This window comes from Phyllobates terribilis, unplaced genomic scaffold (assembly GCF_046119375.1).
Source record: "Phyllobates terribilis strain yellow unplaced genomic scaffold, ASM4611937v1 Scaffold_87__1_contigs__length_6367161, whole genome shotgun sequence".
Lineage (NCBI taxonomy): Eukaryota > Metazoa > Chordata > Amphibia > Anura > Dendrobatidae > Phyllobates > Phyllobates terribilis.
Window position 1 is genome coordinate 6,137,478 of NW_027362847.1, and position 21,611 is coordinate 6,159,088.

The 21,611-nt window shown below is 48.0% G+C and overlaps 1 protein-coding gene across 1 annotated transcript in view; it reads left to right on the forward strand.

Moving 5' to 3' along the window:
* Positions 1–11,678: 11,678 nt before the first annotated feature.
* Positions 11,679–21,611, forward strand: part of LOC141197780 (microtubule-associated serine/threonine-protein kinase 3-like) — a 40,104-nt gene continuing 30,171 nt past the window's right edge. The window contains exons 1-8 of the mRNA XM_073662866.1: positions 11,679–11,687; positions 15,077–15,242; positions 15,349–15,447; positions 15,690–15,812; positions 15,957–16,066; positions 16,169–16,260; positions 16,657–16,793; positions 17,282–17,374. Of these exons, the coding sequence (XP_073518967.1) occupies positions 11,679–11,687; positions 15,077–15,242; positions 15,349–15,447; positions 15,690–15,812; positions 15,957–16,066; positions 16,169–16,260; positions 16,657–16,793; positions 17,282–17,374 (829 nt within the window). The remainder of the gene's footprint in view (positions 11,688–15,076; positions 15,243–15,348; positions 15,448–15,689; positions 15,813–15,956; positions 16,067–16,168; positions 16,261–16,656; positions 16,794–17,281; positions 17,375–21,611) is intronic.

Below are 21,611 nucleotides of genomic sequence, written 5' to 3' on the forward strand. Positions count from 1 at the left end.
TTGAAAGCAATGATGGAGGAGGGAGCTTCATGTGACACTCCCTCTCCCATCATTCCTCCTCTGCGTCTGACGCAGCGGCATGATGACGCGCCACGCTGTGTCAGACAGTGGAGCTGGCAGCTGCTGAGGTGATCAGCTGCAGAGACTGAAGCAGCAGGGAACGAGGAGCGGTAAGTATGTATTTATTTATTTATTTATTTTTAAATCAGTGTGTCCTGATAATACTGGAGGACTGGGGCTGCATTTTACCCTATGGTGGGGGACCGCATTTTACTCTTTGGGGGGCTGCACTATACTGCGTACAGGACCATGGGGAGTGCATTATACTGTGTGCAGGACCATGGCGAGTGCATTATACTGTGTGGAGGACCATGGGGTGTGCATTATACTGTGTGGAGGACCATAGGGTGTGCATTATACTGTGTGGAGGACCATAGGGAGTACGTTATACTGTGTGGATGACCATAGGGAGTGCATTATACTGTGTGGAAGACCATAGGGAGTGAACTATACTGCGTGGAAGACCATAGGGAGTTCATTATACTGCGTGGAGGACCATAGGGAGTGCATTTTACTGCATGGAGGACCATAGGGAGTGCATTATACTTAGTGGAAGACCATAGGGAGTGCAATGTACTGTGTGGAGAACCATAGGGAGTTCATTATACTGTGTGGAGAACTGTGGCACCCCAGGGGTCTGGTTTCCACAGTAACAGCAATGTTATGTCTGAGAGCAGGTGGGAGGTCTCTTGGTCAGGAATCCTATGCATGCCACACCTCCTGCCCAGTCCTGGGAGGGGAAGAACTTCCCCTGTATAAACCTGGGGCTGAGGCAGGGTTAGAGGGTTCAGAGGGAGAGTTCAGCCAGGAGGGCTGACAGGGAGCTGTGGCTCCGGCTGGGCCCAGCTCCTGGGCCATGCCAGAAGTAGAGAAGAGAAGCAGCATAGGAAGAAACAACAGGAGCTCTGTGGGAGCAGTGTTACAAAGAGTCAGGGGCTGGCAGCTGCAGAGCTCGCCCTGACTGAGAAGATTTCTTACCGGACCCGGAGTCCGAGGCTGTGGGGACTAACTCCTACCCAGCAGCAGAATCCGTCAGGCAGGGGATTTCAGGTCCTCTGGCCAAGAAACCCGAAGGCACGGTCACACGCATGGGACCAGCACCGCCGTCGTGGAGCGGAAGCTACTAGAAGGCCCCGAGTCACCGGCCATACGGGTGAGCACCACACGGTACACTCAGGGACGTGGGCTACTTATACTCGCTTCTAGCAAGGTAGCCAGAAGAGTATCGTTAGTTTGGGAGGCCTACAACTCCGCCTGGCCAGGGGAGATCCCATCTGCTCAAGGACTGACCAGGCCCCAACCGCTAGCCAGTACTCCGGGAGGGTCTATCTTTGTCACCAGTAAAGACCCTGAACTACACCGCATCGTCTCTGAGTGGTTCCTGCTACCCCCATCATCCACGTCGGCTGCCCTGAGGCCATACCCCTCCCGTTGGGGGTTATACTGTCACGCTGCACAATCCTACCACCGGCCTCAGCGGTCTGCCCTGCAGCAGCAGCTCCTTAGCTGTACTCAACGGGTGGCGTAGTCGTCCAACATCTACCGCTAATACAGCGCCACTTAGTCTGACTCCCTGGGCACGGACCGGGTCACCGCCACGAGACTACAACCCTCAACAGATCCGGCTCCGGGTAAGCTCCCGCGTGTGCAACGCTGCGCGACACAGGCCCAGGGGCGCGTCAGAACCATAGGGAGTTCATTATACTGTGTGGAGGACCTTAGGGAGTGCATTATACTGTGTGGAGGACCTTAGGGAGTGCATTAATCTGCGTGGAGGACCATGGCGAGTGTCTTATACTGTGTGGAGGACCATGGCGAGAGTCTTACACTGTGTGGAGGACCATGGTGAGGATCTTACACTGTGTGCACTTTCTGCTGCTCACGGCACTTTACTAAAACTGTGGATGGATGTTAGCAGAAATAACCATATCAAACCCACTAAAATGTAACGCTAATTCCCAGGTGCCGGTACGTGTGATCCTGATGCGGCACACTGTTGCCACACGTGTGACAAACAGGGACACGGGACACGGATATCTCTGGTACCGTTTTTTCCTTTCCGGTACTGGAAATATATGGACGTGTGAAACCGGCTTTATAGGGAGTCTGGCCGACTGACAGCGGCTCACCGCTCCTGCAGCTGCACGATCTCGCGACCTAAACACAACAAGGTAAAGGATTGAACTTTATAAAGACACAACGATCAATGACAATGATGTAAATGATTTATCACTTTTTATTAATTCTTCAATACCTTCAATATTTGTCACAGTTGTTAATAGTAAACTAAAATGTTCTATGGAGAAAAAAAAGACAAATGAGGAATAAACCTACACATTATTTCCCATATGACGGAGTATATCTTTTGGGTGTGTTCACAATTGGCTGTTTTTCTGCGGCAATAACACTGCACTTTAAAGTACGAGCTTAGTGAATGAGATTTCTGAAGTCTCATTCACATGCTGCATTTCTTTTCTAGTGTTTTTTGTATTCTGCAGCTTGTCAATCCTTTTAGGGCCGTTGCAGCGTTTTTCACCAATTCAAATGAATGAGAAAAAAAACAATTAAAAACACAGCAAAAACGTGCGTATTTTACTCAGTGTTTTTCCTGCCACCAGTTTGGTTTTTGTTGAGCAAAAAATGCTGCAAAAATGCAGCGTGTGAACATACCCTTATACTGGTTGTGTTCTAACTGGAAATAAAAGAGAACGGTCATGATAACATGGAGATGGATTTTATTCTATGGAGTTTCCACTGTACACATTGCTCGGCAGCATCTGTTTGTGCAGAGTCGCCTCTTGAAGATTCTATCACAAGATTCTATCATGACATCACTGGTGATGCTCGCCCATTATGACATCACAGCTCACAGTCACTACTTCTACAATGTACACAGGGTAGCGGGTGCCATTTTGGCTCCATAGCTAGTTACTGAGCGCACTTACAGTTTCTCACTATGGCCGGATTTTTTCTGGATAATTTTCAGGTACAAGCGCTATGGGGTATTCTTATCAACAATCGCCCTAACATTGTGCTTCTACCACCCGATGGCGTCCTCAGCTTCACTCACCGGCTGGTGGTGCAGCTAGTAAGGAACTGCCTGACCAAATACCAACAAGGTCATCTCACCTCAGAGTATGTGACGGATTTACTTCATAACATCAGGACATTACTACAGCAGGTAAATAGCGGACACTCCGCACAAAACTTCTCCATATAGATAATTGAACCCGTTCTACACCCTAGTGACAAGCATTTTTATTGGTACAATTTCGGCACCATTTTTTTAAAGACACTGTGTCTGCAAATTCACACATAGAGTGTCTTCAATAAAATGCAGCCGGATAGCGTAGTATGCGCACACGCAAACCCCCATAGCCTCCCCACGTCCAGCAGGAGACCCCCATACCCTCCCCACGTCCAGCAGGAGAACCCCATAACCTCCCCACCTCCAGCAGGAGACCCCCATAGCCCCCCCCACGTCCAACAGGAGACCCCCATAGCCTCTCCACGTCCAGCAGAAGACCCCCATAGCCTCCCTACGTCCAGCAGGAGACCCCCATAGCCTCCCTACGTCCAGCAGGAGACTCTCATAAACTCCCCACGTCCAGCAAGAGACCCCCATAGCCACCCCACATCCAGCAGGAGACCCTCATAGCCTCCCTACGTCCAGCAGGAGACCCCCATAGCCTCAATGCATCAAGCAGGAGACCCCTATAACCTCCCCACGTCCAGCAGGAGACCCCTATAGCCTCCGCACGTCTAACAGGAGACCCCCATAGTCTCCCCCGGTCCAGCAGGAGACCCTCATAGCCTCCCCACGTCCAGCAGGAGACCCCCATAGCCTCCCCATGTCCATCAGGAGACCCCATAGCCTAAACACGTCCAGCAGGAGACCCCCATAGCCTCCCCACCTCCAACAGGAGACCCCCCATAGTCTCCCCACGTCCAGCAGAAGACCCCCATACCCTCCCCATGTCCAGCAGGAGAACCCCATAACCTCCCCACCTCCAGCAGGAGACCCCCATAGCCTCCCACCTCCAACAGGAGACCCCCATAGCCTCCCCACATCCAGCAGAAGACCCCCATAGCCTCCCTGCATCCAGCAGGAGACCCCCATAGCCTCAATGCATAAAGCAGGAGACCCCTATAACCTACCCACGTCCAGCAGGAGACCCCTATAGCCTCCACACGTCTAGCAGGAGACCCCCATAGTCTCCCCCAGTCCAGCAGGAGACCCTCATAGCCTCCCCACATCCAGCAGGAGACCCCCATAGCCTCCTCACGTCCATCAGGAGACCCCCAGAGCCTCCACACATCCAGCAGGAGACCCCTATTGCCTCAATGCATCGAGCAGGAGACCCCTATAGCCTCCCCACGTCCAGCAGGAAACCCCCATAGCCTCCGTAGGTCTAGCAGGAGACCCCATAGCCTCCCGTGGTCCAGGAGGAGACCCTCATAACCTCCCCACATCCAGCAAGAGACCCCCATAGCCTCCCCACATCCAGCAGGAGACCCTTATAGCCTCAACGCATAGAGCAGGAGACCCCCATAGCCTCCCCATGTCCAGCAGGAGAACCCCATAGCCTCCCCACGTCCAGAAGGAGACCCCTTTAGCCTCCACACATCCAGCAGGAGACCCCATAGCCTCCCCATGTCCAGCAGGAGAACCTCATAGCCTCTGCACATCCAGCAGGAGACCCCCATAGCCTCCCCTGGTCCAGCAGGAGACCCTCATAGCCTCCCCACGTCCAGCAGGAGACCCCCATAGCCTCCACACATCCAGCAGGAGACCCCCATAACCTCCCCACATCCAGCAGGAGACCCCCATAGCCTCCATACATCCAGCAGGAGACCCCCATAGCCTCCCCACATCCAGCAGGACACCCCCATAGCCTCTATACATCCAGCAGGAGACCCCCATAGCCTCCGCATGTCCAGCAGGAGACCCGCATAGCCTCCCCACCTCCAGCAGGAGACCCCCATAGCCTCCATATGACGCGCCCCTGGGCCTGTGTCGCGCAGCGTTGCGCACGCGGGAGCTTACCCGGAGCCGGATCTGTTGAGGGTTGTAGTCTCGTGGCGATGATCCGGTCCGTGCCCAGGGAGTCAGACTAAGTGGCGCTGTATCAGCGGTAGATGTTGGACGACTACGCCACCCGTTGAGTACAGCTAAGGAGCTGCTGCTGCAGGGCAGACCGCTGAGGCCGGTGGTAGGATTGTGCAGCGTGATAGTATAACCCCCAACGGGAGGGGTATGGCCTCAGGGCAGCCGACGTGGATGATGGGGGTAGCAGGAACCACTCGGAGACGGTACGGTGTAGTTCAGGGTCTTTACTGGTGACAAAGATAGACCCTCCCGGAGTACTGGCTAGCGATTGGGGCCTGGTCAGTCCTTGAGCAGATGGGAACTCCCCTGGCCAGGCGGAGTTGTAGGCCTCCCAAACTAACGATACTCTTCTGGCTACCTTGCTAGAGGCGGGTATAAGTAGCCCACGTCCCTGAGTGTACCGTGTGGTGCTCACCCGTATGGCCGGTGACTCGGGGCCTTCTAGTAGCTTCCGCTCCACGACGGCGGTGCTGGTCCCACGCGTGTGACCGTGCCTTCGGGTTTCTGGGCCAGAGGACCTGCAATCCCCTGCCGGTCGGTTTCTGCTGCTGGATAGGAGTTAGTCCCCACAGCCTCGGACTCCGGGTCCGGTGATAACTTCTCAGTCAGGGCGAGCTCTGCAGCTGCCAGCCCCTGACTCCTTGTAGCACTGCTCCCACAGAGCTCCTGTTGTTTCTTCCTATGCTGCTTCTCTTCTCTACTTCTTCTCTACTCACTAACCCTGCCTCAGCCCTAGGTTTATATAGGGGAAGTTCTTCCCCTCCCAGGACTGGGCAGGAGGTGTGGCATGCATAGGATTCCTGACCAAGAGACCTCCCACCTGCTCTCAGACATAACATTGCTGTTACTGTGGAAACCAGACCCCTGGGGTGCCACACATACATCCAGCAGGAGACCCCCATAGCCTCCACACGTCCAGCAGGAGACCCCCATAGCCTCCGCACATCCAGCAGGAGACCCCCATAGCCTCCCCACATCCAGCAGGAGACCCCCATATCCTCTGCATGTCCAGCAGGAGACTCCCATAGCCTCTGCACGTCCAGCAGGAGACTCCCATAGACTTCTCACGTCCAGCAGGAGACCCTCATAGCCTCCACACGTCCAGCAGGAGACCCCCATAGCCTCAATGCATTGAGCAAGATACCGCATAACCTCCCCATGTACAGCAGTAGAACCCCATAAACTCCTCATGTCCAGCAGGAGACCCCCATAGCCTCGCAACATCCAGTAGGAGACTCCTATAGCCTCCCCACGTCCAGCAGGAGACCCCATAGCCTCTGCACGTCCAGCAGCAGACCCCCATAGACTCCCCACGTCCAGCAGGAGACCTCCATAGCCTCCACCCCTCCAGCAGGAGACCCCCTTAGCATCCGCATGTCCAGCAAGAGACCCCGATAGCCTCCCCACGTCCAGCAGAAGACCCCCATAGCATTCGCACGTCTAGCAGGAGACCCCCATAGCCTTCCCCGGTCCAGCAGGAGACCCTCAAAGCCTCCCCACGTCCAGCAGGAGACCCCCATAGCCTCCCCACGTCCAGCAGGAAACCCCCATAGCCTCCCCACGTCCAGCAGGAAACCCCCATAGCCTCTGCACGTCCAGCAGGAGACTCCCATAGACTCCCCATGTCCAGCAAGAGACCCCCATAACCACCCCACATCCAGCAGGAGACCCTCATAGCCTCAACGCATCGAGCAGGAGACCCCCATGGCCTCCCTACGTCCAGCAGGAGACCCCCATAGCCTCCGCACGTCCTGCAGGAGACCCCCATAGCCTCTGCACGTCCAGCAGGAGACCCCCATAGCCTCCGCACGTCCAGCAGGAGACCCCCATAGCCTCCGCATGTCCAGCAGGAGACCCTCATAGCCTCCGCATGTCCAGCAGCAGACCGCCATAGCCTCCTCACGTCCAGCAGGAGACCCCTATAGCCTCTGCATGTCCATCAGGAGACCCCCATAGCCTCTGCATGTCCATCAGGAGACCCCCATAGCCTCCGCACATCCAGCAGGAGACCCCTATAGCCTCCCCACGTCCAGCAGGAGACCTTCATTGCCTCCCCACGTCCAGCAGGAGACCTCCATACAGAGGCGTACATAGGAATCATGGGGCCCCATAGCAGAAGCGCTAAATGGAGCCCCTCCAAAAAAGTGAAAATTGTCGGGGGTCAAGGAAGAGCATATCTCATAACTTTCCAGCCTTTACACAGTAATTTTTCTCCTGCTGAAGTCCTAGATTCCTCTTTTATTTCCCCATAAGGTATGATGCCAACAACAGTGCCCCCCCTAAACACAGTATGTTACCCCCATGGTGAATTCCTCCACATGCACAGTATAATGACTCTACCGTACCCCACCTCAACTCTCAAGGCAAAGTATGGTGACTCCAACACAGTATGATCCCCCAACTGTGACCCCCACACAGCCCTCCATGTAGTATAATGGCCCCACACCTCTCCACACAGTATAATGCACTCGCCATGGTACTCCACACAGTATAATGCACTCGCCATGGTCCTCCACACAGTATAATGCACTCGCCATGGTCCTCCACACAGTATAATGCACTCCCTATGGTCCTCCACGCAGTATAATGCACTCCCAATGGTCCTCCACACAGTATAATGCACTCCCTATGGTCCTCCACACAGTATAATGCACTCCCTATGGTCCTCCACACAGTATAAGACATTCTTCATACAGAATACTGGCCCCCATATAGTCCTCTCCATACAGTATACTGGCCTGCATATAGTCCTCCATACAGTGTACTGGCCCCCATATAGTCCTCCATACAGTATACCGGCCTCCTTATAGTCCTCTATAGAGAATACTGGCCTCATATAGTCCTCCACACAGTGTATGGGTCCCAATATAGCCCTCCATACAGTGTATTGGCCCCCATATAGTCCTCCATACAGTATACTGGCCCCCATATAGTCCTCCATACAGAATACTGGCCCCCATAGAGAATACTGGCCCCCATATAGTCCTCCATACAGTGTACTTCCCCCATATAGTCCCATATAGTCCTCAATACAGTATACTGGCCCTCATATAGTCCTCCACACAGTGTATGGGCCCCCATATAGTCCTCCCTACAGAATACTGGCCCCCATATAGTCCTCCCTACAGAATACTGGCCCCCATATAGTCATCCATACAGTATACTGCCCCTCATATAGTCCTCCACACAGTGTATGGGCCCCCATATAGTCCTCCATACAGTGTACGAGCCCTTATATAGTGTATGGGCCCCAGGCCTCCATACATTAAAAAAAAAAAAAAATTACATACTCACCTTACCTCACCTGCTGCCGCTGCTCTGCTCTGGACTCCTCAGCGTCGCTGTCTTCCCGCTCTGCACTGTGACTGCTCAGCAGAGGGTGTGGTGGAAAGACGTCATCCCACCCTCTAACCTGAGACGTCACAGCACAGGACGCGGAAGACACCGGAGCTGCGGAGGCACGGGGAGAGGTAAGTATTGTGCCGGGGCCCTGAGCGGAGCGGGGCCCCCCGCCTGCTCAGGGACCCGGCACTTGCCCGGGTGCTAACGCCGGGCCTGGGAGCGGAGCCTGTTGCAAGGGCCCCGCTGCGGGGCATACACGGTGCAGGCGACTGCTATGGGCCCCCCCCCCGGCTCACGGGCCCCATAGCAGTGGCGTGGCCTGCCGCCATTGGCGGTACGCCACTGCCTCCATAGCCTCCCCACTTTTAGCAGGAGACCCTCCATAGCCATGATGAAATGACGCATACCTCTATTTCTGGCACCACACTCCTCCTCCATCCCCATCCGCCTCCCGGTCTGGATGTGTTCTTCTATCTGCGGCCACATTGTGCAGGTACAGTGCGCTTGCGCAGTCTATAGAGGCTTCGGAAAGAAGGACCCATCCCTGGTTATATTATAGATAATGGTGGGATAGAAGTTTCTTTCCTCCAATATAAAACACGATGAGTCCCCAGAGTTATTGTATCTGCAGAGAGGAGCAAATGTCACATACAATGGCGGCCTCCTCCATTGTGACCTTTCTCATCTCAAAATTTTCCTTTTTGTTTCTTTTCCTCTTTTTAGGCTGAAGAAAGATCTCAATATGGAGATTTGGCTTTTATTAAAGACCTGGCCGAAAAAGTCCTGTGTGTACTGGAGCGTCCGGCTCGCTCATTGGAACGCCTGGTAAGGAGCCGTCATCTTCTCTAGCACACGTCTGATTTGTACAGTTACAATTGGCTGCATCTGTAAATGCAGGTTTAGTCCTTCCTGATTTATCTATGTGATGATTTAGTGTAAGGTTCCACATGTTAATTATATATATTATATCTACCAGGAAACAGCAGAAGGCGACACCAAAGACGAGCAAAATCTAATCCCGGGACTGAACAGCAATCTGACTACAGGTAAGCCGATCACCCGACCTCCTACAAGAAATATCCAGATATTATACAGAACAGGGAATAATCTTACATTTACTCTGTATATTCTGTGTAATGGGAACCTGTCAGCACATTTTTGCATATTGTGGTATGACTGTACTGGCCATTTCTCTGTAATAATTTTTTGCAGAAATCCAATGTCTCAGTCAAGGGAAATCTAATGTAGAAGCCGTATACAAATCAGCATGGAAGTGCACTGGGGGCGTGGAAGAAGAAATCCATACTGTGACACGCCCCCAGTGCACTTCCAGGATAATCTGCATATGGCTCCTACGCTTCAGCTCTCTTACCATCACTCACATGTACAGCGAGGGTGGGGGGGTCCTCATTCATGTGATGATTGGGGGGTCCTTCATCATTTCCATTACATTTATTCATGGATGCGCCGTACGTTCACATATTTGGAATCCCTATATAATAAGTATTATTCCCATTTACAGACATCTTGTCATGTCTGAGTTATATTGTTGTAATATATATGTAGGATTAATATCGTCTAATACATTTTATTTCTTCATAATTTTTTCACTCTTTTAGAAACAACTGTGTTGGCGGATGCTGACAGTAGAATCTGTGAGATCCCGGAGATCCAACAATCTGACGGTGTAAGTATCATGGAGAGAGATGACGGTGTATCACCAGATTATGGGGTGGGAATGACACCTCCAGTATTGTCTCCCATATAACCATGGGATGTCTCTATTCTAAGAGGAGATGACAGAAGGGAGACGTTTTTGCATCTGGAGCTTTTTTCCAGCAGCTTCTATATCTTTATATAATTTCTTATTCTTTTATAGAGCGTGATCAAATCATTGACCCCGTCAAGACAGCCGCATAAGAGCGACTATGGGACATCCAAACTGATCAGCAGTGGAAGTTTTGGGTGAGTTTTCTGTTGGCATAATCCACATTTCTCAAGGTTCCCAATGACAATGCTCCAGACTCTGTGCTCTTCCCTTCAGTGTTATCATAGGGAAATTATATGATCTGTAGGAAAACAAACTATTAAGGAAAGGGATTAAAATAGAATAATATATTACACCTGCCTGTCCTAGACCCTCATCTGTTCTTACACTGCCACCCCCATCAGAGCTTCCCGATCCTCCGCACCGGTCTGTTCTTTTCGGGATCCATTAGCGAACTGATAAGAGTAATTGGCAACACATGGTCAAGTGAGGGGGTGACACGAAATTTCATCAATGACATCTGCACCCCCCAACCTCCACCATGACCATGTGAGTCTACTCCCTGGTCTCAGCAATAAAGACTGGCACAGAGGACAAGTGGCTATAATGGGTTTCATTTTTTGTAACTCCTTCGCTCCCCTCCATTTATTATGTTGTTATGTCTTGGGGTATGCGGGAGCATAATTAACGTCATGTTATGGCAATTGGAGCACTTTTAATTTGGACCAACTTTTATTTGCACTGAATCGTATCTACTGGTCTAATGTAGTGAATCTGCCCAAGAATAATTTCAGTAGATTCTCTCATCTGTAATGTGACCTGGGTGAGGGCTCCGGCGGACGTGGCATTGTGGACACCTCCCATAGGTGATCTATGTAGTGATCTTTTATCAAATTCTAGACATGGACTTCCAGTGACGGACAGACTTCTAGCATTAAACATTAGTACAAAACATTATATAATGACTTCTATAGATGTTCTTGTAGTAAAGATTCATTCTAACCATTGATTCTCTTTCTCTCCAGTGCCGTCTACTTAGCGCACCATAAAGACTCACACCAGATCTTTGCTTTGAAGAAAATGTTCAAGCGAAACCTGAACACTCCAAAAAGAGTGGCATTGGCCTTTCTGGAGAGGGACATCCTAACATTCGCTGATTGTCCCTTCGTGGTCTCCATGCTCTGCTCCTTTCCAACAAAATCTCACCTGTGTATGGTCATGGAGTATGTAGGAGGTAGGACATGTATATTGTAGTATATTCAGCCCATGTCTGCTTACATCTTATCACTGCTCTTATAATTAGGATAATTAGGACAGTTACATCCTCACAGTGCGTTTACTGTAGGTTTTCTATTACCAAGATGCCTGGAAATTCATTGATCTGTGTGCAGCAGTGCTATGGTGCCAGTGAGTCAGATCGGGCCTGGCACCGCTCGGCACTGGGCCCCATTCCACCACCTGTCATCACAATTTCAGTGGTATTCACATTGTCAGAATATGAATACCGATGAAAACAATGGTGGATCAGGGAGCCAAAGGTTCCTAAATCCACCATTCAGCCTCCGCAGATGGGTCCGAGACTCCGTGTACTGCAGGTTCTTCGATGTCGCCACAATATTGCATCTGTAGTGTGGAGTCTCAGTACTTACACTGCACAGGTGGGGCTGGTGGGGGCCATAACACTGAGTGATGGGGCAGGTGGAGACCATATGCTGAGTAGTAGGGCTGGTTGGGGCCATAATACTGAGTGGTGAGGCTGGTGAGGGCGATAATTCTAAATGGTGAGGCTGATGGGGGCCATAACACTAAGTAGTGGTGGGGGCCATAATACTGAGAGGTAGGGCTGGTGGGGGCTATAGTACTGAATGGTGGGGCTGGTGGGTGCCTTACTACTAAGTGGTGGGGCTGGTGGGGGCCATAACACTGAGTGGTGGGGCTAATAAGGGTCATAATTCTGAGTAGTGGGGTTGGTGAGAGCGATAATACTGAGTGTTGATACTGGTGGGGGCCATAATACTGAGAGGTGGGGCTGGTGGAGGTGGTAGTACTGAGTGGTGGGTGCCTTACTACTAAGTGGTGGGGCTGGTAGGGGCCGTAACAATGAGTGGTGGGGCTGGTGAGGGCCATAATACTGAGTAGTGGGGCTATTGTGTGCCTTACTACTAAGTGGAGGGACTGTTGGGGGCAATAACACTGAGTGGTGGGGCTGCTGAGGGCCATAATACTGAGTGGTGGGGCTGGTGAGAGCAATTATACTTAGTTGTTGGGCTGGTGGGGGCATAATACTGAGTTGCGAGATTGGTGGAAGCCATAATACTGAGAATTGAGGGTTGTGGGTACCATAATACTGAATGGTGTGCCGTGTGAGGGGCTATAGGGGACTGTGAATGCCGCTATATTGAGTTGGTGACTGTACATGCCCCTACACCCCCTGGGCGTCCTCATATTGAATGGTGTGCAGTGGGGGTCCTTATTCTGTGTGGGGATCCTAATTCTGTTTGATTGGCTTTGGGGGCCATCATACTGAGTGGGCAGTGGTGGAGACCATTATATTGTCTGAGGGGCTATGGGGGCCATTATATTAAGTAGGGGGGGCTGTGGGCGCCATTATACTGAGTAGGGGGCTGTGACTGGCCTCATACTGAGTGGGGACATTATAGACAGGTGCTACATTATATCTGTAAGGTGAAACTGGATTAAGATTTCACTGTGGGGATATCTAACTCAGTCTGTGGGTGGGGGCATTTTTGGGAGCATCATATGCTAAAATGGCTATAAAAGGTGTATTGCTGTTGAGAACATCGATTGACTTCAGTAAGGGTTTTTTTTGAAGGGGCGTGCAGTTAGAACTTTTGCTATGGGGCCCTGAGATTTCTCTGTACGCCACAGTCTGTGTGATCTCCCTGTAAGTCCGCACTGAGCATGTCAGTATCTCCAGCTATAGACGAGATGTGACATCACTTTATGTTATTAGTTACATGGAGGACATTTCTCCATCGATTCAGACTAATATTATGTGCACTATACATTATATCTGTTTATATTCTCTCCTATCCCAATGTCTCTGCTCACTTCCCATTATACATCATGGTGATCTGCTGTATAAACCACTCACCGGTCACATTTCCTTTTTATTCTATAGGTGGTGACTGTGAGACCCTCCTAAGCACCAGGGGTCCTCTATCTGTCCCCTTGGCCCGCTTATACTTTGGAGAAGCGGTTCTTGCTGTGGAATACCTCCATAGCTACGGTGTGGTGCACAGAGACCTGAAGCCGGATAAGTAAGTGCCCCTCGTAGTATAATAAAGGGGGGAAGTTATCATTTATCATACGGTCTGTGAGGCTAAAACCATCTTCTCTTTCACAGCCTCCTGATTACATCTGCTGGACACATAAAAGTTACCGATTTTGGGATTTCAAAAGTTGGTGTCATGATGCCAAAAACCAACACCTACAAGGAATTAGCGGAGGACATCACCAGGGAGTTCCTGGACCGTGAGGTGGGTAACACTTACAGGAATTTAGCTTGTTCTTTACAAATCTCCAAGGACCAAAGCAAAGAAAGACCTTAAATATAACTTTTAATAGATACATTTAAAAGCACCCATATCAATATATAAAGACAAAATCCATAAAATGTGGCGGCAGCAGTATTCTCCGATCGGGGTGTATTTATCTCCCGCGTCTGTCCACTGACTCATTGTGGCTATCTCCTAATATGATCCCCTGATGAACCCCAAATTAGGAGGGGGAGAAACGTGTTGGGACAATTTACAGATAAGTCCTCTGGTTACTGCTGACTAAAATGCTTTTTTGGCAACTTTTTTTGTAATTCGCACACTGGATAATGCTCTGTCCCAACATTTGGACGTGTCCTGTGTAGATCAGTCCTGATTATAGATTAGCCAGGGGGATTTTGAGGTTGTCTATATATACCGTCTGTCCTAGACTATTATCTTCATGCTCAATGTCATTATATAGGTGACTTGTTACTACTTTGGACATATTTATGTTCCTATGTTTACCGTTAATTGAGCACACGTGCTTTTATAATATTGTTCTTGTTGCCCGTAATTGCCAGCACTAATGTACTTTATGTATCTATAATAGGCTTCTGAATGATGGTTTATATATCATACTGAATTGTGTATAGATTGGTGCATTTGATATCCTATCTGTACTAGTGGAACTACATTATATCAGCTTCCCTGTTTCCATATAATTGATACATTGAATATTGCCTTTTTTTCATTCAGCATGTTAGCAGCAACATGACTGTCTGCCTTTCATCATTATCTGTATATGTGTATGTCTGTCTAGGGGTGGATAGCGTCACGGAGGGAGTGCCGATGTGGAGGGGGGCGCCAAACCGATTAGCTAGGGTGTCAACCTCCACTGGCATGCGGGATCTCAGCCCATTTGGGATCTCTAGGGCAAGCCTGCATGTCAATTATCCTACGTTTATCCCACTACCCATATATTGTACATTTTATGGATTTTGTCTTCATATATTGATATGGGTGCTTTTAAATGTAGCTATTAAAGATTATATTTTAAGGGGTTTTCTTTGTTTTGCTTTGGTATTTGGTTAACTAATATACCCCATCTGTTCACCTTGCCTTTGGCATATGTTTTTTTTTCTTTACAAATCTCATCACACTATTGTGTCTTCTCTACATTCTTCATTTCTAGAGAACGTTTCCATTGATATTTTATCTTTTGTCATTGTGTTTTTATGGCGAGAACGTGTTATAATAACCATTTTATCATTTTCATCTCTATCTTCTGTTTTCCAGTTATGTGGCACCCCATATTACATCGCCCCAGAGGTCATCCTGAAAGAAGGCTATGGAAGACCTGTTGACTGGTGGTCAATGGGGATAATCCTACATAAATTTCTCACGGGATCTGTACCATTTGATGGAGATTCTGTAGCTGAGCTTTATGACAGGATTGTCATTGGTAAGTGGAATGATCCGACCATTGCTTTGATCAGTTACATTGGTTTAGGTGTTTACTTTGCTTTACCTTACAGTCCAGTAAAGAGATTTTATTTTCTGTATAACAGGTGACATAATTTGGGATTGTAATTCCGCTCCTACTCCCAATGCACAGAACCTGATTACTGAGCTGCTCAGAACAAATCCTGCAGATAGACTTGGGACAGGTAAGAGATATAATACTATTCATATTAGTATTAATATTCACCTATCACACTTATCACTCATGTCCTTGAGGATCAACACTTCTCTATCAGATTGTCCATTTCTAGTTCTCCACACTATGACTTTCAGTCTTCTTCCTTCATGTTGACTCAGTTATGTCATTAATTCAGATTAAGTTAAACTGTTCAGATGTGAAGCAATCTCTGACAATGTCCACATCACTTTTGTTTTGTTCTTTTTCCAGGAGGATCACTTGAGATCAAGAGTCATCCATTCCTGAGTGACTTAGATTTTAACAACCTTCTAAGTCAGAAGCCAGAGTACATTCCTCAGCTTGCCTCAGATGTGGACAACAGCTTATTTATCGGTAAGTAGAAGAAGACATCATCTAGACTAAGCGGCTGTTTGTCTTGTCTTCCATAAAATGTAATAATCAGTACCCACTAATATTGTGATAAATGACGCCTGTTTTATACTAACAACCTCTAATAATACTTCATTACTTTTGTAGATCACTCTGAAATAGACCATTCGGTCTCAGAGGATGAGGAGGGTACAAGTGTGAACAATGAGAACCTTGACTTCCAAAATTTTACATCTTCTTCTGAAAGGCTTTCTAAAGTAAGTACCGTATGTGCGCAATAAATCCAAAATATGTGAAACAAAAAAGACCTCTAAAAGTAAAAAAAAAGTATTTCATATCTTGTTTTTGTCCATGTTTAGCTCTGTACCATCACTACCAGAAAGATGAATGATGAGGACCAGAAGTCTCCTCCAGAGTGTACGCCAGCAACCAATACAAATATCTCAGAAATGTGAGTAGATTATGGGGTCATTAATGGGAGTTCCAGGCTGATATATATGCACAACACATAATATAGGACATAAATACCATAATATCAAATTCAGCCTCAATGATTAGCGGTCATTGTGCTTTTGGCTTCAGAAACCGTTGGTGATAATAGCCCATAATTGCAGCCATTCACACGTATTAGAGCTGCCCATACTGTAGGAGAGATGTAGTATTACATGCCAGCCATTATTGCTAGTTGTTTTTCGCTCTGATCCATAGAAGGTAGATTGGAGCATAAAACCTTCCTCACTATGACAGTCATATGTCCTATTAGGCCCTCTAGTCGGTGTTCTTCTAGTGAGACCACCCCTTTTATTCTGCATTGACTTGTGATTTACATGTTTTTCTTAAATCATAGAATGGGAGAGTTGGAAGTTACCTCCTGGGTCTTCTGGTCCGACCCCCTGATTCTTCCTGACAGGCAGAAAGAATCGCTTTCTGAATCTGATAGCGACAATGCTATAAACAGCTTGCCCTCCTCGTCCCCATCATCAGGTATGTATGTACAGCATCAAAAGGTGAATGTTGACTTCAAGGCTCAAATATTTGTTTTTTCTGTATTAGGTCTCCTATGTTGTCCAGGTTTCATGGATCCCAATTATGTTTTCCATGGGCCCATACTGTATTTCTATTTCCTTAATTTTATCCAGGAATTGTTTTCATGGATTCTGTAAAATACGTTTTAGCATCCAGGAACTCACTTCAATATAAGAAGACATTGTCTCCTATAGTAGAATATCGCTCATTAGTGATGCACCACGTGGCGGCACACAGGGCGCTTACTGCTCCATATCAGTGATACATCTAATGCCCCTCAGATTAGGTCATGAACGGTATATAGGACTTATTCTGCCCTATAATAATGTAATGCCAGATTATCAGGACTATAGGGGACAGGACTAGAACAATTCTTCTATATACAGTACACAAAGCAGATCCTATAAGAATATTTCTTTACTGAGTTTTTTTTACTTTCTCATCAGAATTTACAACTGAAGAGGAAAGAAAATCTGAAATGAATCTGAGTATAGACCAACAAAACTCAGAAAATGGGAAAAAGGGGAAAAAGAGACGAGGTAAGTGTGAGAATCATCTCCATGTTGTGTGATGTTAGTGATGAGAATAAGTCATGGGGAGCAGATGTCATCTGTCAGTGATGGGATTGTCACATGTATGATGGCTGACAATGACCCCGGACATCTGTGTGAATAAGATTCCTCTGCTGTCCGGCCGGCCACACTGACCGCACAGTAGCATCATGTAATATGGAGTCCCATCACTTACATTGTATTTATTTCTCTTCTCTTAGGTTCCATCTTCCGCCGGATCTTATCATCCTGCCGGCGTGGACTATCCAGGGCTGCTCGCGCATTTGCATGCTGTCGCTGTTGCCCAAGTGTCATCTAAAAGACGGAAAAGCTCCGCATCTAGCGGAGTACAGCCGATCCACCATCACTGCTGGACCTGTAAAGAAGGACCTTCACCATCTACCTGTGGCCTTCTAACTGTAACATCTCTACCCGGACTTGTTTCGGTAATGCCTCTGTCACCAGGCTCCGCTGTATCCAAACTGCTCGCCTGACTTGGCTTTTTTTACTGATCACCTGGTATCTGATCCGGATTTCTTACTGACTATGATTTTGTCTACTGATTCTGTCCCTGATTTTGTTCATCCCTTATCCTTCTACCCTATCCCTAATAAAAAAAAAAAACAACTCCTATATTTATTGAGATTTTCTTATATCTATCAAACTTCACTCTGCATTCTGCTAAGCGATAAAAAATACATATTAACACTTCTGCTTTTAAAAGAATTTTAATTATATATATATATATATATATATATATATATATATATATATATATATATATATATATAGATCAGGGCTGGAATGGGATGAAAAATGAAAAAGCACGCCTGTCACACAAACCCCACCATCCCACATACCACATCACCGCCCCCCTCATCCCATTGAGGCACAATGAAAAGTTCAGCACATTTTGCTTTCTTGTTCATGCCCCTCACCACTCCATTATAGGGGATGTTTATTAAGCCACGTGTGAATGGAGCTGCAGTGCGAATGATCGACTACCGCTCCATTCACCCAGAGCTCTTCAGATCCCTGGTTCTCGGAAACAGTGGGGGTTCCGGCTGTTGGACTCCCAGCAATCAGAAAATTATTCCATATCCCAATGATAGAGGACAATTTCCAACCTTCAGATAACCCCTTTAAACAAGTTGTTCAGGATTAATTTTTATTTAACCATAGGATTGTAGACATAGAAAATAATAAACCCATCAGTACTGACCCTCCACAAAGCCAATGCCACCTCTTCTTCAGCAGAACAGGAGAAGTGGTACTGTGCAATGTATATATACAGAATAATACAGATACTGAGAATTACACCCAGTATACAGGACAAGAGAAGTGGTACTGTGCAGTGTATATATACAGAATAATAGAGATACTGAGAATGACACCCAGTATACAGGACAAGAGAAGTGGCACTGTGCAGTGTATATATACAGAATAATACAGATACTGAGAATTACACCCAGTATACAGGACAAGAGAAGTAGTACTGTGCAGAGTATATATACAGAATAATACAGATAGTGAGAATTACACCCAGTATACAGGACAAGAGAAGTGGCACTGTGCAGTGTATATATACAGAATAATACAGATACTGAGAATTACACCCAGTGTAATATACAGAATAATACAGATACTGAGAATTACACCCAGTATACAGGACAAGAGAAGTGGTACTGTGCAGCGTATATATACACAGAATAATACAGATACTGAGAATGACACCCAGTATACAGGACAAAAGAAGTGGTACTGTGCAGTGTATATATACAGAATAATACAGATACTGAGAATTACATCCACTATACAGGACAAGAGAAGTGGTACTGTGCAGTGTATATATACAGAATAATACAGATACTGAGAATTACATCCACTATACAGGACAAGAGAAGTGGTACTGTGCAGTGTATATATACAGAATAATACAGATACTGAGAATGACACCCAGTATAATATACAGAATAATACAGATTGTAAGGCAGCGCTAGTCATCATACTGGGGGTTACTCGCTTCGCTGCGTCAATCAATGCACACGTGCAATGTCTTTACATTTTTCTCACAATGTTGCAGTTTATTACATCATAAGCCACAGTTCACCAGGTCCAACTCCGTGGCACGCCGACACACATATCTACAACATTCATGAGACAAGTGGCACACAGGCCCACTTGCTCCAGGTTACAGCCTACGGCAAGGTAATAAATTATCAATGACCATAACACAGTCCATGTAACAAAGTGTACTACCTTTGCCGGTTTAGTTGCTGCAGTCCATTTTAATCCGCCACCACTGTGGCTTTGTGGCTTCCCAGGTAGGGGTCTCCAGCCGTCGTTCCCTCAAAGGCCACTGACATCCACACAGGATCCAGGCTCTGCCTTTCAGGACTCTTCCTCAATAATCCGCCACCACTGTGGCTTTGCGGCTTCCCAGGTAGGGGTCTCCAGCCGTCGTTCCCTCAAAGGCCACTGACATCCACACAGGATCCAGGCTCAACCTTTCAGGTACCAGGCTTCACTCCAAAGCCGCTGCCTTCCAAGGCCACTAGCATCCGCACATTATCCAGTCTTTGCCTTTCAGGCTGCCAGGCTTCACTCGGCCTCACTAGGCCTCTCACAAACGGTGTCCCACACACACGGAGCACAGGCCTCACGCCTCACACCGAACACACCTGTCTCCAATTACCGGGGTTTATATATCCTGTGCACACATACACCCATACTGACAGGACCTTGCTGATGTCACAGTCATGTGATCAGTCAGCTGTGTGTATAGGTCCTGTGTGCTGTCCCAGTCATGTGTACAGACCTTTACTGTGCATACAGGACCTGTGTGATGTCACAGTCATGTGACCAGTCAGTTAAAGGGGAAGGTACATGGTCAGGTAAAACACATCCTGGACCATTTACAGTAATGCTAGCAAGCTGCTGCATTACAAGATACTGAGAATTACACCCAGTATACAGGACAAGAGAAGTGGTACTGTGCAGTGTATATATATAGAATAATACAGATACTGAGAATGACACCCAGTATACAGGACAAGAGAAGTGGCACTGTGCAGTGTATATATACAGAATAATACAGATACTGAGAATTACACCCAGTATACAGGACAAGAGAAGTAGTACTGTGCAGAGTATATATACAGAATAATACAGATACTGAGAATGACACCCAGTATACAGGACAAGAGAAGTGGCACTGTGCAGTGTATATATACAGAATAATACAGATACTGAGAATGACACCCAGTATACAGGACAAGAGAAGTGGCACTGTGCAGTGTATATATACAGAATAATACAGATACTGAGAATTACACCCAGTATACAGGACAAGAGAAGTGGTACTGTGCAGAGTATATATACAGAATAATACAGATACTGAGAATGACACCCAGTATACAGGACAAGAGAAGTGGTACTGTGCAGTGTATATATGCAGAATAATACAGATACTGAGAATTACACCCAGCATACAGGACAAGAGAAGTAGTACTGTGCAGAGTATATATACAGAATAATACAGATACTGAGAATGACACCCAGTATACAGGACAAGAGAAGTGGCACTGTGCAGTGTATATGACGCGCCCCCTGGGACATATTCCTTTTTGAGGGGAATACCCGGCACCGGATCAGATGGGGGGTTGTAGTCTCCGAGCGGCTGTGACCCGGCCCGTGCCCAGGGCGTCAAACTCAGTGTTATGTGGCAGTCCTACAGATGTTATTAAGAGTTCTTTTGTGTCGACTACGCCACCCGTTGTGATGCGGTCACTGTGGCCGCCGCTGCAGCAGGGTCCGCTGAGGCTGATGGTGGGTGCGCAGCTTGGTGGGATAACCCCCAACGGGAGGGGTATAGCCTCAGGGGGGACAGGTGCAGAGGATGGGGGTTGTGGTGGTGCAGTGCAGACGGCAATTAAGACAGAGTCGGGTTGTGCAGTTAAGGGTGTTTACTTACTGCAGATGTTGTACTGGTCACTCCAGCTTTGAGTGACCACCCGAGCCGTGCTGCATCCACCAGGTCCTGGATCCAGCCAACCCCCAAACAAGTCCGGAGCGTGGCCCTGAGCTCTCCTTCTGTCCCGTTCTCTGGCCGTCCCCACCAGTGATCCACCTAGGTCCAGCTCCCTCGGGCCCTCTGTTGGGACACCCTTGGCCTTGGGTTCCCTGACCATTCATGTGGTATGCCTTCGGGGTGGATGTGGTGGGT